We start from the raw sequence: 26,720 nt of genomic DNA on the forward strand, positions 1-26,720 counted from the left end.
AATATACGTAGAGCCCAGTTGAATGTCCAGATCCCGGCAGATGATGGAGGCCCCAGGGCAATATTAGCCCTGGATGCAGCCAAGGCTTTTGTTTGTCTCGAGTGGGAATATTTGTTTGAGGCACTTGTTAGATTTGGGTTTGGGTCAACTTTTATCAAATGGATAAAAATGCTCTATATTAATCCAAGCGCAAAAATAAAAATTAATAATGAGTATTCTGATGCGTTTCAACTGGAACGAGGTACAAGGCAGGGTTGTCCCCTTTCCCCTCTACTTTTCGTTCTGGCAATGGAGCCATGGACCATAGCTATTAGGGCTAACCCAGACATTCAGGGATTTAGGAGAGGCCAGATGGAGGAAAAGATCGCATTATTTGCCGATGATATTTTGCTTTTTTTTTGGGAGAAGCTCAAGCTTCGCTAAAAGCGGCTATGAAAATGATCAGGGAATTCGGCCAAGTATCTGGATTGACTATCAATTGGGATAAATCTGAATTACTCCCGATAGATATGGGGGCCACCAATGTAATACGAGATACTTTTAACTTGAAGGTGGTAGAGAAATTTAAGTACTTGGGGGTTTGGGTGGCAAGGGATGTAAATGGGTATCTGGAAGATAACTTAGCCCCTCTCCTGGTGAAGCTTAAAGATAAGGCGGATATTTGGAGCCGCCTCCCCATATCGATGGCGGGACGTTGTAATTTGGTCAAGATGGTTTGGCTTCCCCAAATTCTATATTTTCTCCATAACTCACCGGTATAGATTGGCTGGAGGTGGTTTAAGAAAATAGAATCTCTGTTTAGAGATTTTATATGGAGAAAGGGGTCGCCTAGGATCAGCCTACGGACGTTGCAGCTACCGTTGGAGGATGGGGGGATGGCGGTTCCACATCCTAGGCTCTACTATTTGGCGGCACAGATGCAGCACCTAGCAGGAGCAGGAATGTTAAGCGAGGATACGCCTCGCCATAGCCTATTAATGTTAGGATGCCCCCACAACACACTTATTGAGGCCCTTGAGGCAAACTCGTTTGGTATAAGTTGCCCGACAATCAAACAGATTGTTAAACTCTGGAAAACAGCTAAGGCTATACTAGGATACCAGGGGGTATGTGTATTGGCCCCTTTATGGAATAATAGAAACCTGGCTGAAGTAGCTAAAGTTGAAAGATGTAGAGAATGGGTGAACCAAGGTATAAACCAACTAATCCAAATATTCCAGGGTTCATAAATTGAATCATTTAATAGCTTAAAATTGGAGTTCTCGCTGTCGAACCGAGCGTTTTATAAATATCTCCAGGTCAGGCATGCAGTCCAGTCACAATTTGGACCTCAAAAGGTTCAATGGATTCAGATGCCTGTGTTAGCACAAATAATGTCCCAGGACACGCTTAAGGGACTGATTTCCCATATGTATGCTAGATTAGGGGATAAAATGTTGGATCATGAAGCCTTGCTCAAAAGTAGGAAAAAATGGGAGAACGATGTAGGTCCTCTGTCCAACTCCAACTGGGATCGAATAATTGACTATGGCACTAGAGTTTCGATCTCCCCTTCCCAGAAATCTTCCCACTTTTTTTTTTCTATCGGGTGTATCATACCCCTAAGAAGATGTTTAAGCTAGGTTGGAGAAATAACGACCACTGTCCTAGATGTGGCATGACTGGCGATTTCATCCACATGTTCTGGAGGTGCCCGAAGTTATTTAGGTACTGGACGCAGGTTATAGACCAGATCAACAGAATCTTTAATTTAACACTGAAAGCAACGGTCAGGACTTGTCTCCTGACTATACCTGATGATTCTACAATTCCCAACGTCACTAAAACACCAGTGATTAGATGTCTTTTCCAAGCAAGGAAGTTAATTGCTCAACAATGGCATTCACATTCAGGTCCATCAGTTGAGACTTGGATGGCAAACATAAAAACGACAATAGGCAATGAAAGGGTCTTCTTCATTAAACAGGGCAATAACAAGAAGTTTATGAGCTTATGGGGGTCTAGTCTGTGGAAGTTGGGTATTCTACCATACGTGGACGGGCTGCAGCTTCTGCACGGAAAACTGAATTTCCCTACGAGTGTCCGGTGTTTTTTCCCCTTTGGCTGGGATTTTTTTTTACTATCTCTGCATTTTTTGTTCTTTGTTATTTCTTTATGTGTGTGTCTTTTTCTTCTCAGGAAGGGTGGGTCTTTCCCCTTGCTTTTTTTTCCCTTCTTTAGGACTTCCCTGCTGGCCTCTCCAGGACTCTGTTCGTCAACCTGAGAATGATACTGGTACAGAATTGGAGAGAGGAGGGAGGAAATCACATTGTAATTGAGTGTATGATGCGATCCTGTGGGGATGGAGGGGGGGGGGGGAGAAAATGTAAATTTAGGTATGGGATGCCAGGGGAATAGGTATAGCTATGGTATATACTTCAAGAACACCAGGGATGGGGAGGTATCTCACCATTTTGTTCACTTATCTTATATGTTTGTATTTTATTAAATAGTATGAAATTTTTATGTGACCACAAGGAACTTTTGTGAAAATTTATGAAATTAAATAAGCCACGATGATGTGAAATTATGAACGAGACACTAATGAGCGGCAAGCTGAATCTAGTCTCTGGTACAAAAATACTGATGTGGCAGCAAAAAAAAAAAGGTAACCCTGGAGGAGCTGCAGAGTTCCACAGCAGAGACTGGAGTATCTGTACATAGGACGACAATAAGCCATACACTCTATAGAGTTGGGCTTTATGGCAGAGTGGTCAGAAGAAAGCCATTACTTTCAGAAAAAAAAATGGCACGTTTTGAGTTTGCAAAAAGGCATATGGGAGACTCCCAAAATGTATGGAGGAAGATGCTCTGGTCTGATAAGACTAAAATTTAACTTTTTCGCCATCAAAGAAAACGATATGTCTGGCGCAAACCCAACACATCACATCACCCAAAGAACACCATCCCCACTGTGAAACATGGTGGTGGCAGCAGCATGCTGTGGGGATGTTTTTCAGCAGTCGGGACTGGGAAACTGGTCAGAGTTGAGGGAAAGATGGATGGTGCTAAATACAGGGATATTCTTGAGCAAAACCTGTACCACTCTGTGTGTGATTTGAGGCTAGGACGGAGGTTCACCTTCCAGCAGGACAATGACAACAAACACACTGTTAAAGCAACACTTGAGTGGTATAAGGGGAAACCTGTAAATGTGTTGGAATGCCCTTGTCAAAGCCCAGACCTCAATCCAATAGAAAATCTGTGGTCAGACTTTAAGATTGTTGTTCACAAGCGCAAACCATCCAACTTGAAGGAGCTGAAACAGTTTTGCAAGGAGGAATGGGCAAAAATCCCAGTGGAAAGCTCATAGAGACTTATCCAAAGCGACTTGGAGCTGTGATAGCCGCAAAAGGGGACAAAGTATTGACTTTAGGGGGATGAATAGTTATGCACATTGACTTTATCTGTTATTTTGCCCTATTTGTTGTTTGCTTCACATAAAAAAAAAAAATATTCAAAGTTGTGGGCATGTTCTGTAAATTAAATGATGCAAATCCTCAAACAATCCATGTTAATTCCAGGTTGTGAGGCATCAAAATACGAAAAATACCAAGGGGGGTGAATACTTTTGCAAGGCACTGTAAGATGTTTGTTATTTTTGTGTAATTTTTTTTTTTAATATCTTTTCTCAACCATGGTTATGCAGCTCAGCAGCCCCTGCTTTCCCCTTCTGGCAATGGGTCAGCAGCTTGGCTCCTACTGCTCCCCCCTCCCAGAAGTGATTTAAAAATCATCCAGCCTTCTAATCTGTATTGTAAACACAGAACTAGAAGATCTGGGAATGGCGGTGGGTATCCGAGCTGCTCTGTCACTGATGGGAGGGGTAGCAGGGGTTGCTGAGCTGCTAAGTTAAAGCTAGTGGGGGAGCAGAGCTTCCAAGTCACTGCTGCGAGGGAGAACGGGGTCTGCCAAGCTGCTGAGCCAGAGCTGGTAGAGAGGGCAGGGGGGACTGTTCAGTCATTGCTTGGAGGGGGAGAAGGATGAGGTACTAAGTTACTTTTTTGAGGGTGAGAAACAATAATTGAGCTGCCAAGCTTCTAAATTACTGCAGCAAGAGAGAACAGGATCTGCTAGTAGGGAGAGAAGGGGGAGCTGAGCTGCTGAGTTATTGTTAGGAGGGGGGAGCAGGGGGAGGTGCTGTGATACTTCTTTGAGGGAGCGTTGAGCTACAGAGTCACTGCTGGCAGGAGCAGCAGCAACAGTTGCGTTTCCAAACTTCCAAATTACTGCAGTGAGAACAGGATCTGCTGATAGGGAAAGCAGGGGGGAGCTGAGCCGCTGAGTTATTGTTAGGAGGGGGGAGCAGGGTGAAGTGCTGTGCTACTTCTTTGAGGGAGCGCTAAGCTGCAGAGTCACTGCTGGCAGGAGGAGCAGCAACTGTTGAGTTTCCAAACTTCCAAATTACTGCAGTGAGAACAAGATCTGGTGGTAGGGAGAGCAGGGGGAGCTGAGCTGCTGAGTTATTGTTAGGAGGGGGGAGGAGGGTGAGGTGCTGTGCTACTTCTTTGAGGGAGCGCTGAGCTGCAGAGTCACTGCTGGCAGGAGGAGCACCAACTGTTGAGTTTCCGAACTTCCAAATTACTGCAGAGAGAACAGGATCTGCTGGTAGGGAAAGCAGGGGGGAGCTGAGCTGCTGAGTTATTGCTAGAATGGGGGAGCAGGGTGAAGGGCTGTGTAACTTTTAGACCTCATGCACACAGACATTTTATATGCCTAGTATAAAATTCCTAATACTTTCCCATGCCTGGAGATCCACAGTTAGCGTCTACTGCCTGTCATACAAGTGAATGGCTGTACGTGGCTGTAGTCATGTAAACGTTGTTGCTTCTGTGCATCGGTGTTTATCCACACATATGTATGTAGTGTATTTTTCGTAAACTGATATATAAAAATTAGTGCAACATAATGTTGTGCGGCGCATGCACACATTGTCATGTGCCTCATCTTTTACATGCGCCATATGAGATCTCAGGGGAAAGTCTTTCATTTCCCCGAACAATGTAATATGGTACAGAATACTGTATGTGTGAGATTTAATTAGCTGTAGTTAATGGAATATAGTTAATGGAATATATTTAGGTTTAATAAGGAAGAGGAAGGTCCTCTTTAATTGGTCCTCTTTAAGTTGATTCTTCTGTGACCATTCATGGCAATGCACACTTTTTTGACACAATAAATATAGATTAATGACTAATTGAAAGCTGTTTTTGAGCATTTTTTAAGGACCAAAATTCAAGTATTTTTCTATGGACAATCTCTTATTTTACTGTGCTGTGGTTTTCAGAAACTATAACATTCAACATGATTATTTTTTGCCACTTGAGGCTCTTTTAAAAAACATTTATCCATGACACAAGAACTTTGAAATAGTTTCTATTGCTGTATAAAGGTAGAAAGTAGCCATTAATTCTCCCTAGAGTTGGATAAGAGTACCATTTGCAGAGGTTTAAAGAGCATGAGAGCTAACATTTTGTTGAGTGCACTTATCAATAGGTCATAATTTGCTGGAGGGTCCTTGTCTGCAGTAAGCTCAGCTGTTCACACACTTTACCAGGGAGGGTAGGATGAAGTCCGGGAACCAGGTAGCCAATATGTTTGGTGTTGTTTCCATTGTAGCCCCTATCTTTCCCTATCTTTACCCTTCCACTCTCACTGCCCCTAGCGAATCGCAAATTTATATTGAAAAAAAAACGACATTAAAGACTCCAATTATTTACTTGCATTAGCAGTCATGGGACAGGCTTAGTCCAATTCTTACAAACATACACCCTGAAGAGTTAAACTACATATATTTTATTCGCTATAAAAGAGCAAAATTACATAAGGCACCACCAACAATATCCTATAATCCCTTATAAAAATCCACAAGAAGAATCCCTATAGCAGGTAATAATTCTTCAGTGGTCATCCAATCCCCCCCCCCAAAAAAAAATTGTATAGTTGGTGATACAATATTTCTCCTCTTAGCCCTTGTACACACGATCGGACATTCCGACAACCAAATCCGTCGGATTTTGTCCAATGGATTTTGTCCGAAACTGTTGCATACACACAGTCAGACAAAGTTGTCAGAAAATCCGATCGTACTTAACGTGATGACGTTATTTCGTTAGGACGGGATTACGTTCAGCCTAGTAGACAACAGCTTTGGTCTAGGAATTTGATCTGAGCATGCGTGGCACTTTGTCCGATCAAAATTCTCTACACATGATCGGACAAAGTCCGATCGGATCATGTTGTTGGAAAATTTTATAGCCCAGCTGGAAAACTTGGTCCGTCGGATACTCAGACGGAAACAGTCCGATGGAGCCCACACACTGTTGGATTTTCCGAAAACACGGTCCTATCGGACATTGTCCATCGGAATGTCCGACCGTGTGTACAAGGGCTTAGAGAGGGGATTGTCATACAATGAGTGACTCCCTCCTCCAATACAAGGCACCCCCTATATACACCTATAAATACCCCAAGCCACCTAAGGCAAGATCTGGTCTGGATAATTCCTGAGGTGGACAGTGTGATTCCCTAACTACAGAAGTTATTCACACTATTCCTCTCTGAGATGATACAGCCACTATGACCAAAAGGTTAAAAATACATATATCATTTCCACAGTCGGTCTGTCAGTCAGTCAGGGACATCACATTGTCACGAAAAAGCATGCTGAGATAGTAATTCTTCCCAACTAAAAAAAGAGGGGGGAAAAAAGAAAGGGGCGAAAAAATTTGTATATACTAAATTTTCTCCTCGTAGTAATGAAACATATCTTCAGATGCGCAGAAAGATAGTTGTCCGCTGTTTATTTCTGATACTGGCATATGACTGGATAGATGAAACCAGACACTGGGTAAATTATATGGATCATTGAAACCATCAATACCAAACTCGTCAGGTGCCCACAATTGCAATTCCAGTGCCGCCGAGCAGAGGGGGGGATGAGCGGGGCTTCGTTCCCCTGCATCGCTGGACCTTGTGATAGGTAAGTGTCCGATTATTAAAAGTCAGCAGCTGCAGTATTTGTAGCTGCTGACTTTTAATTTTTTATTTTTTTTTAACGGGAACTCCTCTTTAAGACATATGGCAATACAGAGACCATAGTATTAGTAAACATCCACTGGATCACTTCAACGTACAAGACCATATGCGCGGACATTACATTGTCCACACTATTATAAACGTATGTATAGCTATCCATACATTGGGTTTCATGATCTGGGAAGTCTCCGCATCCTGCACAATTTTTGATGGTTATCACAGCGTTAACTCAGATTGTGTACAGACTAGGTATGACCCTAGAGGTCACGCTACTAAGGGGGATAGAAGCTAGGAAAGGGGAAAGAAAGACGGGAGGGGGAGAGAAAAAAAAGGGGGGGTGAGGGGGTCAGCTACCATCCAGTGCCCCCAATCCACCCCGGGAGCCCATCAGTTCGTCCTCACTCTTTAGTCCTCCTTAATCACCAGCTCAACATGCTACGAATGTGTGCCAATAAAACCACTTTTTGAGGTATTCCTCCCGGAGGTCCCTCTCCATGGCCACCAAGTCCTCCATTGTACTGATTTTGGCTACTCTATTTAACCAGTTGGGTACCGCCAGCAGCTGTGTCTGCTTCCAGAACAGGGGGATTCAGCTGTTTGCTGCAGTGAGCAGGAGAGGCAGGATGGATCTTCTGTAGATCTTGCTCGGAATCTCATGGGTGTCCATCATTTTGATCCTCACAGAGTCCTTTGGTCTTAAAGGACTGGCATTATGAAATCATAAGTGGACAATAACAAGACCAATTGGCAAGCAATCACTGGTTCCCAACCCTAGAAGTGGTTACCTGACGGTGGACTTGGGTAAGGAAAAAGTGCGTTAGAAGGTTTTTTTTTTTTTATTGTGAATGGGTGGAAGCAGGAGGTTGGCAAGGAGTGGAAAGGGTTGAGGGGAATGATTTAATTTTGCCTGGGGATGAGCTTTATAACCGATATTTGGTGAGTTTGATTTTGACTTTAATTCCCCTGATTATCAATCTGCAGTCAATTTAATTTGTGTGTAGGCCCTGATCAACTATACATGTATGGTAACTGACGGGAGTACTTGAAGTTGAAGAAGGAAGCCAGGTTCTAAAGGTTCTAAACAGACATCTTTAAAAAAAAAAAAAAAAGAGATTGAGGTAGCCATCTATTTGTGGTATACAGTATGCTCTTGCTTATCAAGGAGGGCTGGGATGGAGATCATAAAAGAGGACATTTTCATCAATTGTTTAACGTGACCCAATGAAGGTCAAAGACGAAAATAAAAACTTTATAAAAATTTGAACTGGTCTATCCAAAACTAATGAAAAAAAAAGTTGTCTGGAGATAGGATTTAAAGAGAGAAGTGATTCATCATCCCAAAGGAAGCCAATAGTGTGTGAACTGGAGTGTGATCAGATGGTACGTAGCCGTGTTTGCTTCTCATAAACCTCAATTTAGCCGAACTGGTGTAAAAGAATGAGGAAAGCGAGTAAATGTGATTTCCTGCTTCTGCTAGGAATTCTCTATGCTGCCTATTCATTCCTTATAATGACTTTAAAGACACTTGGAGGATTTACAAAGATTGGCACGTGGAGAAAAATGTGTCATTTTCTATATGCACGCTTATTTAGTGCTTTGCACAACAAGTCAATAAAAGTGTTGCATGGCAATTTGTTTTTCATATGGTGCATGATAATGGTTGCCATGTCTTTCCATACACATCCAACTCTCCTCTCCCTCCTGCACTACTGCTCTACGCTGTCCAACCTTCCTCACTACAGTATTCACACCATAGTGGTAATGATGTATCTTTTAGAACAATCTTACTCTAGAACATTAAAGTGGTTGTATATTTTTTTTTTAACTTTTACCTACAGGTAAGCCTATAATAAGGCTTACCTGTAGGTAAAATTAATATCTCCTAAACCTGTACGGTTTAGGAGATATTTACTTTTCACGCAGCCACTGACGTCATGCGGCGCATGTGCTGTTAAGGCCCGGCTGAAGGTCCAGTAGAACTGCCAGACCTTGCCGGGAAAAAGACTCTCACGAATGCCTGGGAGTGACGTATCGTGGCTTATGGCCACTCACAGCGCCAGAGCCGCGATACCTGAAAGACATGCCGACGCAACATGTCAGCTCCATCTGCGTGGATCTGGCACCTCATTCTAAGGTGAGTGTTTCATAATAAGCTAGTATGTTCCGCAAACTAGCTCATTATGCCTTTGCCTTTCAGGTTTTTTTGTTTAAAAAAAAAAAAGTGCGGATTTACTATTGCTTTAATAGAAACTGTCGCAAATCACTTTTAGGTTTGGTTCACACTGCCGCATCTTGGGATCCAACTTGGGAGACCCCAAGTTGTGTGACATGTAAAATCCTATTTTAGCCAATGAGAGCTGTCTTAATTAGTACTACTGAAGTCGCTCAGACTTTAGAAAAGGTTCCTGTTCTACTTCACGATGACTTCTATCCGACTTGTGCCCTTAGACTTTACTGGAAGTCACCTCCAAGTCGGATCCTCATATTTATTGATGTGATTTGGATCCGACATTACAGGAAGATTATCCAGGCAATCCCTGAATTTGCTTCAATGTCGCACTATAAGTCACACCACTTTCAGGTCGCGGCAGTCTAAACTGAGCCTAACCATGATTTTGTGTAAATGGTGCAACAAAACATAGAACATATGGTGCTCAATATATAAACTATCTTCCATTCCCAGAAGTAGCCTAATAAGGGGTAAGGTGTTGGAAGGAGATGGGAGCTGCGATGTGATAATCCATACTTGTTGATTTAAACCACTGTGTGGTCTTGGCCACCATGCTGCAGCTCAGTTTCAGGTTCTTGTTAATCTTCTTATAACCTAGACCATCTTTATGTAGAGCAGAGGTCTCCAAACTATGGCCCTCCAGTTGTTCAGGAGCTACAATTCCCATCATGTCTAGTCATATCAGTGAATGTCAGAACAACCTCATGGGACGTGTAGTTCCACAACAGCTGGAGGGCCTTAGTTTGGAGATCCATAATGTAGAGCAACAATTCTTTTTTTTCAGATCCTCAGAGTTGTTGAACTTCCAGTGACCAGTATGAGAGAGTGAGAGCGCGATAACACCAAATTTAACACACCTGCTACCCATTCACACCTGAGACCTTATAACACTAATGAGTCACATGACACCGGGGAGGGAAAATGGCTAATTGGGCCCAATTTGAACATTTTCACTTAGGGGTGTACTCACATTTGTTGCCAGCGGTTTAGACATTAATGGCTGTGTGTTGAGTTATTTTGAGGGGACAGCAAATTTACACTGTTATACAAGCTGTACACTCACTACTTTACATTATAGCAAAGTGTAATTTCTTCAGTGTTGTCACATGAAAAGATATAATAAAATATTTACAAACATGGGAGGGGCGTACTCACTTTTGTGAGATACTGTATAAAAGCATTGTTGATTGGGGCACAAAAGTGTGCCAATAATTACACAAAAAAATAAAAATAATCCCTTGGCTAATCCCTCAAATTCTAATTATAGACTTTTTTTAATATTTGGGGAGAGTAAGGAAAGCTTGGAACACCAGTTATTAGTTGCTTCCTGTGTGGGAAAAGTTACCTTTACTTCCTGTTCTGGAGACACAACAGGAAATGAGACACATTTTTTTTTCATAATTTTAATGGCCAGTGGGATAAAACGGGGACTGTCATAGCAAATAAGGACTGTCTTTATATCCTGTTACTAGGTAAAATTAATATATTTCTGTTATAGGATAAAATCACCTTTAGGAGCATGTTAAATGTTACACCCATATTTAGAGCGGGTGCTCCTATGCACCCACCTCCTGCCGCCAGCACTCCCTGGTCTGTGACCGCACCCCCTCAAAGGGCCAGTTGTATCTGTAAGACAATACAGTATGTATCTACTCATATTAAATAATTGCCTCTGCATTTGATTATTACTAGTTTTAGAAGACTAAGCCCCCGTACACACGGTCGGACATTCTGCCAACCAAATCCGTCGGATTTTGTCCGTCGGATTGTGTCCGAAACTGTTGCATACACACGGTCGGACAAAGTTGTCGAAAAATCCGATCTTTCAGAACGTGATGATGTAATTTCATTACGACGGGACTACGTTCAGGCTAGTAGCCAACAGCTTTGATGTAGGAATTTGATCTGAGCATGCGTGGCACTTTGTCCGATCGGAATTCTCTACATATGATCGGAGTATGTCCTATCGGGCCAGTTTGTCGGAAAATATTTCCAACAAGTTGGAAAATTTGGTCCTACGGATATTCCGACGGAAACAGTCTGATGCATACCACACACAGTCGGATTATCCGACAACACGGTCCGATAGGACACATTCCGACGGATTCTCCTCTGTGTACGGGGGCTTAAAGGGATTGTAAACCCTTGTGGTTTTACTTACCTGAGCCATTTCTTTCTCGCACACCAGTATGGTCTGCTTCTCACAGGTAAGGTCTAGGTCTGTTCTGCGTGTCCCTTTGGTGTTCTAAACCCCATTGTGTCCTGTGGGGGATACTTAGGAATTTTGTAACTAAAGCCCCTGAAGAAGCGACAATTTCCCGAAACATGTAGGGCCTATTCGTTCATTTTCATGCCTTCAGTTGACCATAGATGGATCGAAAATTTAAATCCATCTATACCCATTTCCACTTGGCAGAAGTTGATCTAATGATTGACTTTTGTTGAATGGGGATGCTGGAAACTTTTGTTGAGCAGCTGATCAGTGTTTTCTGACAGCAGAGGAGTTCCATCAATACAATAACACAGCGGGGAGGATTCCTCTATCTCACATGTGTGGATGGGGGAATCCGTTCTTTTTTCGTTCGGCCTGTTGGCTGAATAAAAAATAAAAGAAAATCTATGGGCAGCTTTAGTGTGACCCTAGCTGTCTACTCCAGTTTATTTCATTGTAGACATAACATTTTCCTTTATTTGTTAGACATTAGTTCTGTGCCACATCTGCAGGGACTTGGCAGATTTTCACTGCCAGCAAACTGCTTTGGATAGATCGAGTCGCGCAGCTGACCTTACTAATATAAAACAGTAAAATGTTCTGTTACGGGTTTTAGGAGATAAACACGAGAATATAGAACATTCTTTTCCATGTGTAATAATGTCATTTACTAGTTGTATTTGTCACGCTCTGCGCAAACATTTATTTACTGCAGCAAATTTATAAAGGCATCTTGTATATAAAGAGACATCTACAGTCACAGCAAATCATGCAACTGCTATGGGGCCCCGCAGCATTAAGGAGCCAGTACAGTCTAGCTATAGAACAAATAAACCTGGGGCAATGTCATCAGACAGGTGATTTTGGATAACATTTATATTTATACATTTTAGAGATCTTTCAGAGGCATTTGAGCATTTCAAAGTGGTCTCCTTAAAGATGGCTGCTGCAGTTCCACATTAAAGTATAACTAAAGGCAAAACCTTTCATTTTGGATAGAATGGAGATGGATTAGAACCCCCGTCAAGTTTTTATTGCTGTCTGTGCCCCCATTAGGGAGATTTACCCTCTCTAGTTTTCCTGTTTACCATTATCATTGAAAGTGAAAGTAAGATAAAGTTCCAAACTTTGGGTTGTCCCCAGAAAAGTAATAGTGCAGGAATCTTCTAATGAGGACACTAGTTTTGATGGCCTAGGGGTTCCCAAGGGATTCCCTTAATTTGCAGCGATTCCCTCTCACTTCCTGTTTTGGCTATGGGACAGGAAGTGAAGGTAAATTTCCTAAAAGGATCACAGATGGCAAAAAATAAACCAACAAGGGTTATACCCAGTGGCAGCTGGTGATTTTAGGGGGGGGGGGTGGCAATCAACCACCTCTACCCCCCCATGCTGTTTGCCAGTCCATCGTGGTGAGTGGCAGGCAGCGTGGTGCAGCGGCTCGGCTCTGAGTCCTCTTCTGCCTCCTCCTAGGCATCCAATAGGATCGCTGTCCTTTCAGCCAATCGGGTTTTGACCAGTGTCACAACCAGCTTCCTGATTGGACGGGAGGAGGATCAGTGTTACAACAGCCCTGGGTGGGCTAAGAGCGGACGTTTTTTTTTTTGCGATCCGAGCCCATCCTATATTGAACCCTATTAGAGCCTCTGGCTGTAATTGGTGCTTCAAAAAAACAGCCCTGTCCTGAAAGGGGTCGGATGCATGGATAGGGGAGGCGGCGATGGACAGGGAGGGCAGTGGCCGTGCGCCCTTAATGGGCACACCACCCCTGGTTATAACCCTCCCTTACTCTATCAAAAATGAAAAAAATTGGTTTTGACTATAGTTCTAGTTTAAGGAATATTCAGTTTAACCCTGTCCATACTGCAGAAGGATAATACAGCAGTAACAAGGGAGGAGGTTCCACAGCAGTTATAAGCTACATTCCTGGTTATACTTAGTGCACATGTGCAGTTAAGTGTACTCTCCTGACATCTGTAAGATGTGCTGATTTTCCGAGATAATGCGACTTCACTAGGCACCCGTAGATGTTACATCATCGCTTGCCACCCAATGGCCAAAGAAGGAAGAAGCTGGGTGCAGAATCAAAGAAAATGGCAACCTGAGGTGGAGCAACAATTAAGAAAGCAGAGCTGTAGTTTCATAATATGCAAGTGTGCATACTAGGATATTATGTAAGTTTCAAAAAAAGTTAGCTAGATTTCATCCATAACTGGCAAATTCCACTTTCTTTGGACTTCTATTGTAAGCTTTACTTTAAAATAGCCACCTTCAAAGACTTTCAGATGTTTCTATGAAAAGCTTAGGAAAGTTGGCAACCAATAAATATAATGTGCACTTTCATTAGGCACAGTATTGTATTGACCCGCACACAGGGTTTTGATTATAAAGTAATTTAGTACCGAATCGCTGTGCAATTATTTAACAAAAATACATTTAATCAAGATGGAATTGGGAGTTATGATTGCTATGAAAATCACAGCTCTTGTTCATCTCATAGATGAAATTAAGTACTTGCAGGGAATGCAGTTTATGGTCTGATCTTGGGGTCAATAACACAGATGAGTCAGCACCAGAAAATATATATCTATTCAGCCTTCTACAAAACAATATACATTTATACATGCATACTGTATATACAATATATAATTTCACCACCCCCCAAAGAGCTGCTTGGTATCTTGGGTTCTCTGTTCTGTGGCTTGACACCGATGATCTCCAACACCCTCAGCCCCCCACCGCACCTAGTTGAATGGAAATCGGTGCAAGCTCTTTTATAACCACAAGCAAAGATACCTTTGACTTGGTAGAAAGCTAATAGCAGGAAATGAACACAAGAAAGTTTAGTAGTAAAGGAACTCAAAGTAATGGCATGGGTTGGAGTAAATAGAGGTTTGAGTACAAATAAACATACAGAAGGTAGGTTTCGATATAGCCTGCTAGATAGTGTAGTAATTATGCCAAAGCAACTTTATTAGAGTTCTGTACCACTAGACTGGAATTAAAACATTGTGTTACACGGCCCTCCCTAGGAAGGACCTTACCCTGATCCCCCAGGGCATTAGGCTCCAGACGAGGACTGAGGTACTTCACTGGGTCCATCTGGCCGAAACCAGACTGATCCCCTTTCTCTGGAAGGTCTCCTGGAACAGACCAACCCAAGTACTCGGTGGGGCTCCCCTGAAGGGAGACCCCATGAGAGAGTGCGAAGCAAGCCAGAAGGCCATGTCTGCCCCCTCCCAAGACTTTTAAGGTAGGCCCGAGGACCTACACTCTACTAATCACACTGACAAAACATGTAACACATTCAACAAAAAAATACAAAAAAGTGACAAACATTCACCACAGGCTTTTCTCCCAACCCTGACCAACAGCCCAGTCAGCGCAGCCCCCACCCCAACCAGGAAGGCCTGAAGTTCTGAGAGCTTAGGGAGAGCCCTTCACTCCCATCACTGCTGCCTAATTACATTCGGGAAATACTAACCACTCCCCCCAGTGCTAAAGAGGAGCCAGTGGAGCCAGTGTCTCCAGAAAACTGACACTGGAGCTAGGACTACACCAGTCTAAGCCAGAAGGCCAGGGACCTGACCCCCTGGCCAGACCCAATGCATCACCCATCCTCACCAGGAGCACCCTTCCAGACGACTCAGACTCCCCCAGTATCTGTTGGGCGGCCTTGTGCAGTCCCTGCTGAAACCACCCATTCAGGAACAATTACACCATTGGATTTGCATAGCTCTCCCCTATTGGAGTTGCACAGTGCCTCCTCTGGCAACTGATAAGAATAGATACTATACTTGACCTTAGCCAAAAGTCCAAGAAGTGAGAAGTAGAAGGCCAGTCAAGTTCCTCCACCCCAAAATCCTTCATCCATGTCTTTATGGACCTTGCTTTGTGCACTGGTCCAAATCATTTGGTGGAGGGGGATTATGGTGTGGGGTTATCTTTCAGGGGTTGGGCTTAGCCCCTTAGTTCCAGTGAAGGGAAATCTTAAGGCATCAGCATATTAAGAAATCTTTGACAATTTCATGCTCCCAACTTTATGAGAACAGTTTGGAGATGACTCCTTCTTGTTCCAACATGGCTGAGCACCACTGCGCAAGTCTTGACCTCAACCCGATAGAAAACCTTTGGGATGAATTAGAGCAGAGACTGCGAGCCAGGCCTTCTCATGCAACATCAGTGCCTGACCTCACAAATGCGCTTCTGGAAAAATGGTCAAACATTCCCATAGACACACTCCTAAATCTTGTGTACAGCCTTCCCAGAAGAGTTGAAGCTGTTATAGCTGCAAAGGGTGGGCCAACTCAATATTGAACCCTACAGACTAAGACTGGGATGGCATTAAAGTTTTAATGTTTATGTGCGTGTAAAGGCATGCATCCCAATAATATATATACACGTTGGTAATGTGTTTTGAAGATAGCATACTGTAAATAAAGTAAAAAATATAGCTGGAGAGCAGCCATTGAAGTTTTAGATCAATCGTTTTCAGCATGATAAATTGCATAAGGGATTTGGTGCATTGCTTTTATTCTTTAATCACATGCTATTGATCATAATCCAAATTTACACAGAAACAAAACATTTAAAAAAATGTGATACCATCCATAAAAAACAAAACAATAAAAAACACCCGTTAGATATAGAATCACCCAATCCCATTAAAAACTCACCTAGACACTGTGCAGAACACTTTATTAATCCCAAAGCGCCGCGCGGCTCGCACGTGCACAGTAGGAAACGGGCAGTGAAGCTGCAAGGCTCCACTGCCTGTTTCCCATACTTCCCATACTTCTCAGACATCGTGGGCACCCTAGAAAGGTAAGTGCTTATTAAAAGTCAGCAGCTACAGTGTTTGTAGCTGCTGACTTTAAAAAAAAAATTTTTTTCACTGGCCCACTACTTTAAAAAAAAGCATCGGTACTGGTACTCAGGGTTCGGAAAAAATGGTATTGGTGCATCCCTTGTAAATGCTGTTAAAGGAGATGTACAGCCAAAGTTCGTTTGGCTGTACTTTTCCTGTGTATCACTGGAGTGCAGTTTGTTCTGCACGCCTGTGACCAATTTTCAGCAGAAAGTGGGCTGAAGCCCCACTGTCGACTGGCGTCGCAGGGGCGGTCTAGGCTGAGACAAGAGCGCGACAATGAAGTTGGGATCTGCCTACAAGCCTGGAGCGGCACCCAGCTCAAGCCAATTAGAGCCCTAACCGGCTGCTCCCACCCCCTCCATAGCCCAGCACTCAAGTGAGGGTTTATGGAGGGGGGGAGTCAGAAGCTCTCTGCTCATCGAGCTGTGAGGGTCGAATGATCCGCAGTGTTCGATCGCTCGGTTCTCAGTGTTAGAGGCTCCGGGGGATACATGCAGCATTGGACTGATGCTGCATTCACCTAGATAAGTATGATTCTTTAAAAAAAAAAAAAACATGCATCTCTTTTAACATTATTTTGAATAAATACTACACATTTATGTCAAGTATTTATTGTGTGATGGGGGAGGTATGATTTAGGACCCTAGGAGCTCTCTCTGCATACTGAAGGCAATGGATCAGCATGACATAAAAGTAAGAAACATAAACGTATAATAGGAATGGTCAGCGATGACAATCTATATATTAGGTTTAATTTAACTAGAACCAAACCCTGATGCAATGAAAGCTTTTACTGCCACAATTTTACTGCCAAAATCAAAGGATCCACCTGTGACCCTAAAAACCCTAGTGTAACAAAGCATGCTGGGAAGTGTAGTAGGACAGGAGGCAGAAAGTAGGTTGCACAAAGCAGATGTGACAACCGCAGCAGAACAAACAGCAGCGGGAAGAAAGACTTTCCTCTAATCTGTAAGGTCTACCTAAACCCTTGTGATGTTTCTAATGCTAAAAATATTCTCGCCTGTGCGTTCCAAATCTCCAGCTATCCATGTAACCTGCTGTGAAGCGCCTCTTTCCTGATTGGCTCTTCTCTCTGATTAGATTTTCACAGCACTCCGAAAATGATATGTTATATAGCCGAGGAATCCGCCAGCCTGACCTCAGAACACCCTCCTGTGACTTATTAATGCTTTTCAGGGGTTCAGCAGTATTCGGAAAACAGCTATTACACAACAGGGGAGTTGTTGAACACATTTTTGTTTCGTTTTATCGATTTTCTTTTTTTCCTTTGGTGCTTGTCAGGAAAATAATGTGAAAACTGTCGCCACTGACTTGTTTTTGTAGTTCCAGGCTTTGGGGTTGCCACCCTGATCCTTCACTACTTGGGGAGCCATTGGCATGGAACAAGCATGTTTATATAAAATGCATAGTTGCCAACATTTAAAAAAAAAAATGTTAGGGACACTTTTTTCGTCTGTATGTCCTGAAAGCCAGTGTAGGCGTAGTAGTATGGAAATTAGGGTCGGAGGCCATTCATTAGTGGGCGTTGGCTTAACAGGAATAAAAATGCGGTTGAAAACGTGGTGTAAATTACGCTAAATATTGGGAGTGGCATAAAGGGGGTGTGGTTAAATAGGGCCTGACATGACTTACATAGTGGAGAATGTGGTTATGTTAAATAAGGAATGTAGTTAAGGCATTGTACCGGGGTTAGTAGTAGAGTAGTGCACAAAGGTCAGTAGTATGTAGAGCAGTGTACAGGGGTCAGTAGTAGGTTTGCAGTGTACAGAGGTCTGTAGTATGTAGAGCAGTGTACAGAGGTCAGGAATATGTAGGGCAGTGTACAGAGGTCAGTAGTATGTAGGGCAGTATATAGAGGTCAGTAGTTTATAGAGCAGTGCACAGAGGTCAGTAGTATGTAGAGCAGTGTACAGTGGTCAGTAGTATGTAGAGCAGTGTACAGAGGTCTGTAGTATGTAAAGCAGTGTACAGAGGTCAGTAGTATGTAAAGCACTGTACAGTGGTCAGTAGTATGTAGAGCAGTATACAGTGGTCAGTAGTAATTAGAGCAGTGTACAGTGGTCAGTAGTATGTAGGGCAGCGTACAGAGGTCAGTAGTATGTAGAGCAGTGTACAGAGGTCAGTAGTATGTAGAGCAGTGTCTAGGGGTCAGTACTGTCAGTAGTTTGTAAAGCAGTGTACAGGGGACAGTAGTAGCTAGGACAGTGTACAAGAGGTCAGTAGGATGTATTGCAGTGTACAGAGGTCAGTGGTATGTAGAGCAGTGTACAGTAGAGGTAGGACAGTGTACAGAGGTCACTAGGATGTATTGCAGTGTACAGAGAACAGTAGTATGTAGAGCAGTGTACAGAGGTCAGTAATATGTAGAGCAGTGTACAGTAGTAGATAGGACAGTGTACAGAGGTCAGTAGGATGTAAGGCAGTGTAGAGGGGACAGTAGTAGGTAGGACAGTGTACAGAGGTCAGTAGTATGTAGAGCAATGTCCAGAGGACAGCAGAAGGTAGGACATTGTACAAGGGGTTAGTAGTATGCATGACAGTGTCCAGAGGGATAAAAGTATGTAGGGCAGCATCCAGAGCTCTGTAATATACAGGCATCAGTAGGACAGAGCACTGGGCATCAGCAGGGCAGAGGACTGAGCATCAGTAGTGCAGAGGACTGGGCATCAGCAGTGCAGAGGACTGGGCATCAGCAGGGCAGTAGAGAGGGGTCAGTAGGCCAGGGGACTGGGATGAGCAAGGCAGTGGATGGAGTCAGCAGGGCAGAGGCCAGGGTTCAGCAGGATGAAGTACAAGGGGTCAGAAGGGTGAAATATGGGGGTCAGGAGCATGCAGGGCACAATACAGGGTGTGAGTAGAGCAAAGTACAGTGGGGTCAGCAGGACACAGTACAAGGGGTCAGAAGGCAACACAGTCTATGGTACATAAGTGGTTTCCTCCACATGCAGAGCAGCGCGGGGAAGCTGCTGTGACATATCTACCTGTTCTGGTGCACTTTGCATCCTTGCACCACTCTACAGATGGGAAAGATGCAGTTTTGGCTGAAGGTTGGCAATAGCAGAGAAGCGAACGTGATCCACCCAGTGTACCGTCACCGGGTAGATAATGTTTGATGGGTGTTGCACACTGTTGCTCTTTGGACAGTGATTCCTTGATGAGCCCAATTTATCACAATCAGTGAGTGCTACATGAAAAAAGGAGATCTTCTCCTTTGTCAGCTAACAGCACATTACTTCTAGGCTAACTGCAGGCAGACTTAGTCTAGCAGCCATCCTACCACCTGCAGAGCTTACTCGCTCTTCTGCTCAGCACACAGGCAGCATACATGCGATACACCACCTGAAGAACCCAAAGAAGGCTGGTGCAATCTCTGTTGCTAGGCACACGGGCCGCCCATTTAAACTGTAAATACAAGGAGAAGGCAGGCTCGGGGATGTTGATGCAGTCCTAGCTGTTCTGTCAAAACAGTCAACTCGCCAAAATCTCCAACCATGTCACTTCCAGTGACTCTCCAGCAGCAGTAATTACAGATTTCAACGACTTGCCAGTTTCATAGAACACCGACAGTGTATACACTACGGTACACGATATAATGAGTGGACATTGTTAGTCCGCCAACTAGTAACCTCCAAGGCTATAATTTTTTGAGACAGATAGAGCTTTCTTTTGGTGGTGTCAACACTGTTTTTTTTTTTTTTTTTGTTAAACAAACAAACAAAAAAAAGACAGAACATGTAAACAAAAAAAAAATAAAAATTTTTTTTTCCTAGTTTCTGTTATAAAATTTCACAAATAAGTAATTTTTCTTCTTCACTGATGTGTGTTGATGAGGCTGCTCTTATGGGCTACACTGATGGGGCTGCACTGATGATCAGTGCTCTAATAGTGTAAACAATGTGCTGACAGCCTTACCGGTTATGGTCTCTCCTTTCCTTACACAGACACAGAGCGTGAGGAAGGGAATGCTGATAACCAGCAAGTCTCTTTACACGTGATCAGCTGTGATTGGACACACCTGATCACATGGTAAAGGGCCACTGTGATTGGCTCTTTACCCTGATCGGTAATGAGCTCCGTCACAGAGCACACAGGGGGTGGGGTTATGGGAGGACGTCTATGAATGCCTTCCCAGAACTATATGGCCTTGCTATAGCTGTCTTCTGGACATGTAGAAGTGATTCAAGTGACTATACATGGACTCGATCACTTCTACAGACAAACGGAAGTAGGTACCCCCTGCCACCGCTAGCTTTCCTGGGCTCTTCCTGGGTGCTCCGAATGGTGGTATCCTGTGCACTGCACAGAGAGAGAGGAACTTATATTGTTCCTCCCTCTCTGTGAGATCGGAAACTGGAAACAACAAGGATTTTGACACTTCCAGAGCCAGTTTGATGTTTACTGTGCACCCCACTGTGGTCTATATTGATTATGGAGTAAGCCGTGACCATCAGTCAAAGTAGGTTAGGCTCTTAATAAAATTGCCAAAATCCTCACAATGTACAGCTTGTAGAAGCCCTGTTAGGAGTTCCTTGATAAAACAGAATTTTCACATTAATATTGCAGGAATGTTGTATTTCTGATAAATTCATTTTGTTGTATTTTTGTGTTTTCCCAGCAACCATTGGGCTGTAATCATCTGATTTGTGCATCCATGCATGCATGCTTAGATTATAAATCTCATAAATACCTCCATTCACGCTAAAGTGTATAGATCGGAAAATCTCCTCTGCTGGCTATTGTATTTGTGTGAACATCTAAACAGAAACTGTATCTGACAGGATGAAGTCAATGTTTCCCCAAAAATGTTCCAGTTGTAGCACCCTCCTAGTTTAAAGCAGGCTGCTAGACAAATTTAGTTTAGCTCCACCATAATCAGTGGAGCAGGGGTGGATTGCTTAGGGCTGCTCAGAGTTTCACAGGCTGCTGCTCTGTTACTTCACCCTGTCTTCTAGAGATTTCAGGAACATAGTAGGAGGGAGGACAGCGTGTTGCCTAAATATTTATGGAACTCCAGCCAATCCCTGGGGAGGTGTGCCCAGAAAGTAGGGAGGGATCTATAAATAGCCTAAAGCTCGAACAGCAGGGAGAGCATTCACTGGGTCCAGTTCTGCAGGAGAAGACCCCTGTTTAGGGGCTCTGCCCCAGGGGCAGAAGTCTAAAAGGAAGCCAGCCTGAAGAGACAAAGGTTCCAGCTATGCTTAGCTGAGGGGCCTATTTGTGAGTCCAGTCCAAGGATCCAGTTGGGTCAGGAGAAAGCTCAAAAGATAGAGGATAGAGCCCAGGAGGAAGCTGTGGGAGAGAGCCCAAGTTGCCCAGGGATGGTGGGAGTCTACATCTCCCTCTCTAGGAAAATCCTGGTGGATATTGTCAGAAAGCAATCGCTGGACTAAGACAGGGATCTCCAAACTATGGACCTCCAGTTGTTCAGGAACTGCAATTCCCATCATGCCTAGTCATGTCTGTGAATGCCAGAGTTTTACAATGCCTCATGGGATGTGTAGTTCCCCAACAGCTGGAGGTCCGTAGTTTGGAGATCCCTAGTCTTAGCCCCTGTACACACGGTCGGAGATTTCGACAACCAAATCCATCGGATTTTGTCTGTCGGATTTTGCCCGTCGGATCTTGTCCGAAACTGTTGCATACACACGGTCGGACTAAGTTGTCGAAAAATCCGATGATTCAGAACGTGATGACGTAATTTCGTTACGATGGGACTACATTCAGGCTAGTAGCCAATAGCTTTGATGTAGGAATTTGATCTGAGCATGCGTGGCACTTGGTCCGATCAAAATTCTCTACACATGATCAGAGTATGTCCAATCGAACCAGTTGGTCGGAAAATATTTCCAACAAGTTGGAAAATTGGGTCCGACTGATATTCTGACAGAATCAGTCCGATGCATACCACACACAGTCGGATTATCCGACAACACGGTCCGATAGGACACATTCCGACGGATTCTCCGACCGTGTGTACAAGGGCTTAGAGGAAGACTGCTGAAAATGCCTGTGTGTGCTCTAAGGGGGAAATAGGTCTCAATCTACCAGCGGCTCTTTAGGGGTGTGCTACACATCCTACCCCTCTAATTTTTTAGTTGAAGTTTGACAAGGGACACCTACAGCTTGAATTTGGGCTGATTCAGCAGGAATTGACCGAAATTGGAGCTGTGTATATCCAGTTTAAGCATAAAGTATCTTTTTTTTTTCCACATGTTGTTTGAGCTTGTAACCGCACCTGCCGTGGCAGGTTGCGTGGTTGACAATCGTAATGTAGATGTTGGTCATATGGCAGTCAATGTTCATTGAAGATCAGTAATAATACTACAATATCATGAATGATTTTTGTATTTTCAAAAACATTAAATTTTATATATATATATATATATATATATATATATATATATATATATATATATATATATATATATATATATATATATATATATATATATTTTTTTTTTTTAAACTTGCCTCTTTTTTCCCCCACCCACAGGAAAATATAAACATCGATGAAGCCTCCAGGTGCCTCGTGAAACACATTATTGCCAGTGAGACCGATTTACTGCAGTCTGTGGAGCCAGATGTTGTAAAACCCCAGATGAATTCTTCCAAAATACCTAGCTGTTCTGCTTGCCTTAAGTTCTAATTTTCTGTATATATATATTTTTTTTCTTCTTTGGAACTGTTGTTAAATAAAATCCAATAAAGTGTTGTGGTTGCAGTAAATGTGCAGAATGTTGACTCATCTCTCCTAGGAAATGTGACAGTATGGATCAAGGTCGTGTTTTGTCAGTTTCTCAAGAAACAAAACACCTTTCAGTAACTGAGTTTCAAGTGAACACACAATAGCCAAAGAACACAACTTACAAGATAAAAGCTAGGTCCAACCATCAAAAAAAAAAAAAAAAGTTTTAGCGCCACCTTTAGGACATGGTGTGGAAGAGCAACATGTAAAACTATTAAATGATTTGAGATCATGATGCACTCTATAATAGGGACGACACAAATAAACAAAACGAAAAAAAACACATGCATGTGTCTACTGTGCATTCATTCTTGACGGCATCCCTTGAATTTACAGATTTTGGTCTGTAGTAAAAAATTAAAGCAGTAATAAACCCAAAATCCAATAGTGTCATTTATTGCAGCACACCAGTCATTAGATGTGGTGGCTGCATCAGTGGCGTCACTAGGGCTGGTGTCACCTGGTGCGATAAAACATGGTGTCACCCCCCCCTCCGTCTATCCTGCCCAGTGCTCTGCAGGCAGTGCACCCCAATCCGGCCCCTGGAAATAATATTATAGGGTGGTATAGTGGCAGGTTAGGGTGGTATAGTGACAGGTTAGGGTAGTGTAGGGTGGTATAGGGCAGATTGGGGTGGTATAGGGCAGGTTAGGGTGGTATAGGGCAGATTGGGGTGGTATAGGACAGAATCAGATTGGGGTGGTATAGGGCAGATTACAGTGGTATGGGGCAGGTTAGGATAATATAGGGCAGTTTGGGGTGGTATAGGGCAGGTTAGGGTGGTATAGGGCAGGTTGGGGTGGTGTGGGGCAGGTTAGGTGGTATCAGGCAGTTTGGGGTGGTATAGGGTAGTTTGGGGTAGTATAGGGCAGGTTAGGGTGGTATAGGGTAAGTTGGGATGGTATAGGGCAGATCAGGGTGGTATGGGGCAGGTTAGCATAATATAGGGCAGTTTGGGTGGTATAGGGCAGGTTAGGGTGGTATAGGGCAGATTGGGGTGGTATAGGGCATGTTGGGCTGGTATAGGGCAGATTGGGGTAGTATGGGGCAGGTTAGGGTAATATAGGGCAATTTGGGGTGGTATAGGACAGATTGTGTAGTATAGAGCAGTCTTGGGTGGTATAGGGCAGTCTGGGGTGGTATAGGGCAGGTTAGGGTGGTATGGGGCAGGTTAGGGTGGTATATTGGCAGGTTAGGATTCTATGTGGTCACAGTGTGCAGTAATTTACCTCATGTTTGGAGTTGAGGACACCCGGGGCTGCTGTGTCCTCACCTCTTTCTCCTCCTTCAGCTGCAGGATTAGTCAGGGTGAAGTAGTCAACTCTGGCTGCCTCGGGACATATTGGAGATCCCCCAGGGACAGCTTCACCTGATTTAATGATGGGGGAGTGTTATAGGCAGCCTCCCCTGCACGGCTGCATGTCCTGCTTGCACCGCTATAGCTCTGCAAGTGCAAGGTGTAGTGGTGGCCCCGGTGTCACCCCTCTGGCAGGTGTCACCCAGTGTGGGCCGCAAACCAGTTACTCAAGCAGTTCCAGCAACTGTTTTTATTCTTTTGGAAAAAAGGTTTGACATAAATAAATAAAACTGATCATGGTAAGCACCCCTGTCATTGTTAAATGGTTGGTCTGAAATTTAAACTGATACAATTGCTGGAGAGAGTGTTCTGTTGAAAAACAACAGACTTGGTGGCTGGATCAACAGATGAAAAGAAAGGAAAGAAAGCCGAAAAATGAAAATGGATGCAGCGATCACATCCAAGAATTGGTAATCTGCAATATATTAAGTGTTGGCTTTTGGGGTTAAAGTTTAACTTAAGGCCATTTTTTACTATTGCGGTGTATTAGCGCACACATGTTAACGCCCATTGCATTAAGGTAGCTCATTAATTTAAATACAACAGAAAAATATGTATAAAGTATTTCTAGCAGCACATAGTATTGCAATGCACACCTGTCAGCAAAATACATTGGGGCGTTTCAAAAAAAGGTGACACCACATTGTACAAAGGCAGATAAGGCGTGCTCTCATGTATAAACGCAATGCAATAGCATGAATGAACTCCCAACCCAAGAACAAAAATTTTATATTTTGCAACTTACCAGTCCTTAGATGTGGTGGCTGCAATAGTTTTCTTTTTAGACTTTTTTGCAAGTACGGAAAATACCTGTTGATCCTGCCAGAATTGCAGTATCCTTGTCACTTCCTGTAAAATAAACTGGAAGCAAACTGTGTTATCTTTTTTATATAAGCAATTAACCCCATCGGCCCCTATGTAATGGAGATGAGCAAAGGCCCAGTTTGGGGAGCGACCATGGTTCCCTTCCACACACTAGAGGAGTAAATATAGGCATGAAAGAACAAGAGCAAGTATGTTAATAGCAGGATTATGGTTAAAAAAAGGCAAAAAAGGATAAAAAGAAAACTAATGCAACCACCTCATTTAAGGCCTGGTAATCTGCAATAGATGACATTTTTAGTTTTGGGTTTAGATACGTTTTAAGCCTGCCTCTGAAAATGTTTGCCTTCTAGACAGTGTAGGAAGTGTTTGTTTTGCTGTATAGCCATGCTGGCTGCATGTCCTCCATATTCACAGCTTCATGATGGGGGAACACCTGCACCCCTCTGCCCAGTGTCATCTGTCCCCTACACTTCCTTTGATGCAATGAGCACAGGTTCCTCCCATGGGCACCATAATAGTATCACTCAGCAGGCCTCTAACTTGGTATAACCAGCACCAGCAGTAGTCTGTCCCATACCTTAGTCAGAACTTGCATCAATAGACGTCAATAGCAGTTTCACCCAGGACCTTATTGTTTTCAGAAGTCATCGCTATTAGGAGTTAGGAGAAGGCAAAATCCTCCCCACCACATCATTTAACTTATTTACAGGTACACAGTTGATTACATATTTTAATGCTTCAGTCATCCCAAATGGTGAAGACACAGTCTTCCAGTTGCAACCAGATAACAGAAAAGTTCGGAGCCAAGTTTGTCAGTTGTGAATACCGGTACCCAAAGGCTGTGAGTAGTCCTATAGTCCTACACCTCTCTTTGCTTGTTTCCCCCTCCAAGGGAAACTTAAGATTTTGAGTCCTTGAATATTACATCTTCGCTGCTTTGGTCCTCGAACTGCTTCCTATGTACAAGACGCCTGTTGCAGACTCCCACCAAACCGAGGGTGGGCAACGCTGGGCCTTCATTGCTATGTATGGTACACTCCACTCACTACTCTGGGGACCTCTAGTGCCTAACTAGGTACTGCCTACTCTCTCTACATGGTTTCCATCCTTAACTATGGCTACTTCTAGTGGCCAGTTTGGGGAATTGCATAGGGCACCTATTACCCTACACTTTAAAGTTACTGTAAACCCTTAAGCCCCATACACAGTATCAGTCTTTCTGCTGAGTTTTTCCTTCAGATTTACCAAAACCATATAATATAAGGGTCAAACCTTAGGAGTTTGAGTTTGTATGCAATCAGACAGGCCCTTCACTACATGGTTTTGGTAAATCTGAAGACAAAAATCAGCAGAAAATCTGATAATGTGTATGGGGCTTTACAATCC

General features: G+C 43.4%; 1 protein-coding gene across 1 annotated transcript in view; it reads left to right on the top strand.

Moving 5' to 3' along the window:
• RAB38 (RAB38, member RAS oncogene family) overlaps nucleotides 1–23,133 on the top strand; it is an 83,184-nt gene extending 60,051 nt beyond the window's left edge. Inside the window, exon 3 of the mRNA XM_077485021.1 lies at nucleotides 22,901–23,133. Coding sequence (XP_077341147.1) covers nucleotides 22,901–23,053 — 153 coding nt within the window. The 3' untranslated portion in view covers nucleotides 23,054–23,133. The remainder of the gene's footprint in view (nucleotides 1–22,900) is intronic.
• Nucleotides 23,134–26,720: the final 3,587 nt, after the last annotated feature.

Source organism: Lithobates pipiens, unplaced genomic scaffold (assembly GCF_037356315.1).
Source record: "Lithobates pipiens isolate NorthernLeopardFrog02 unplaced genomic scaffold, aLitPip1_a1.2 Scaffold_17, whole genome shotgun sequence".
NCBI classification, from domain to species: Eukaryota; Metazoa; Chordata; class Amphibia; order Anura; family Ranidae; genus Lithobates; species Lithobates pipiens.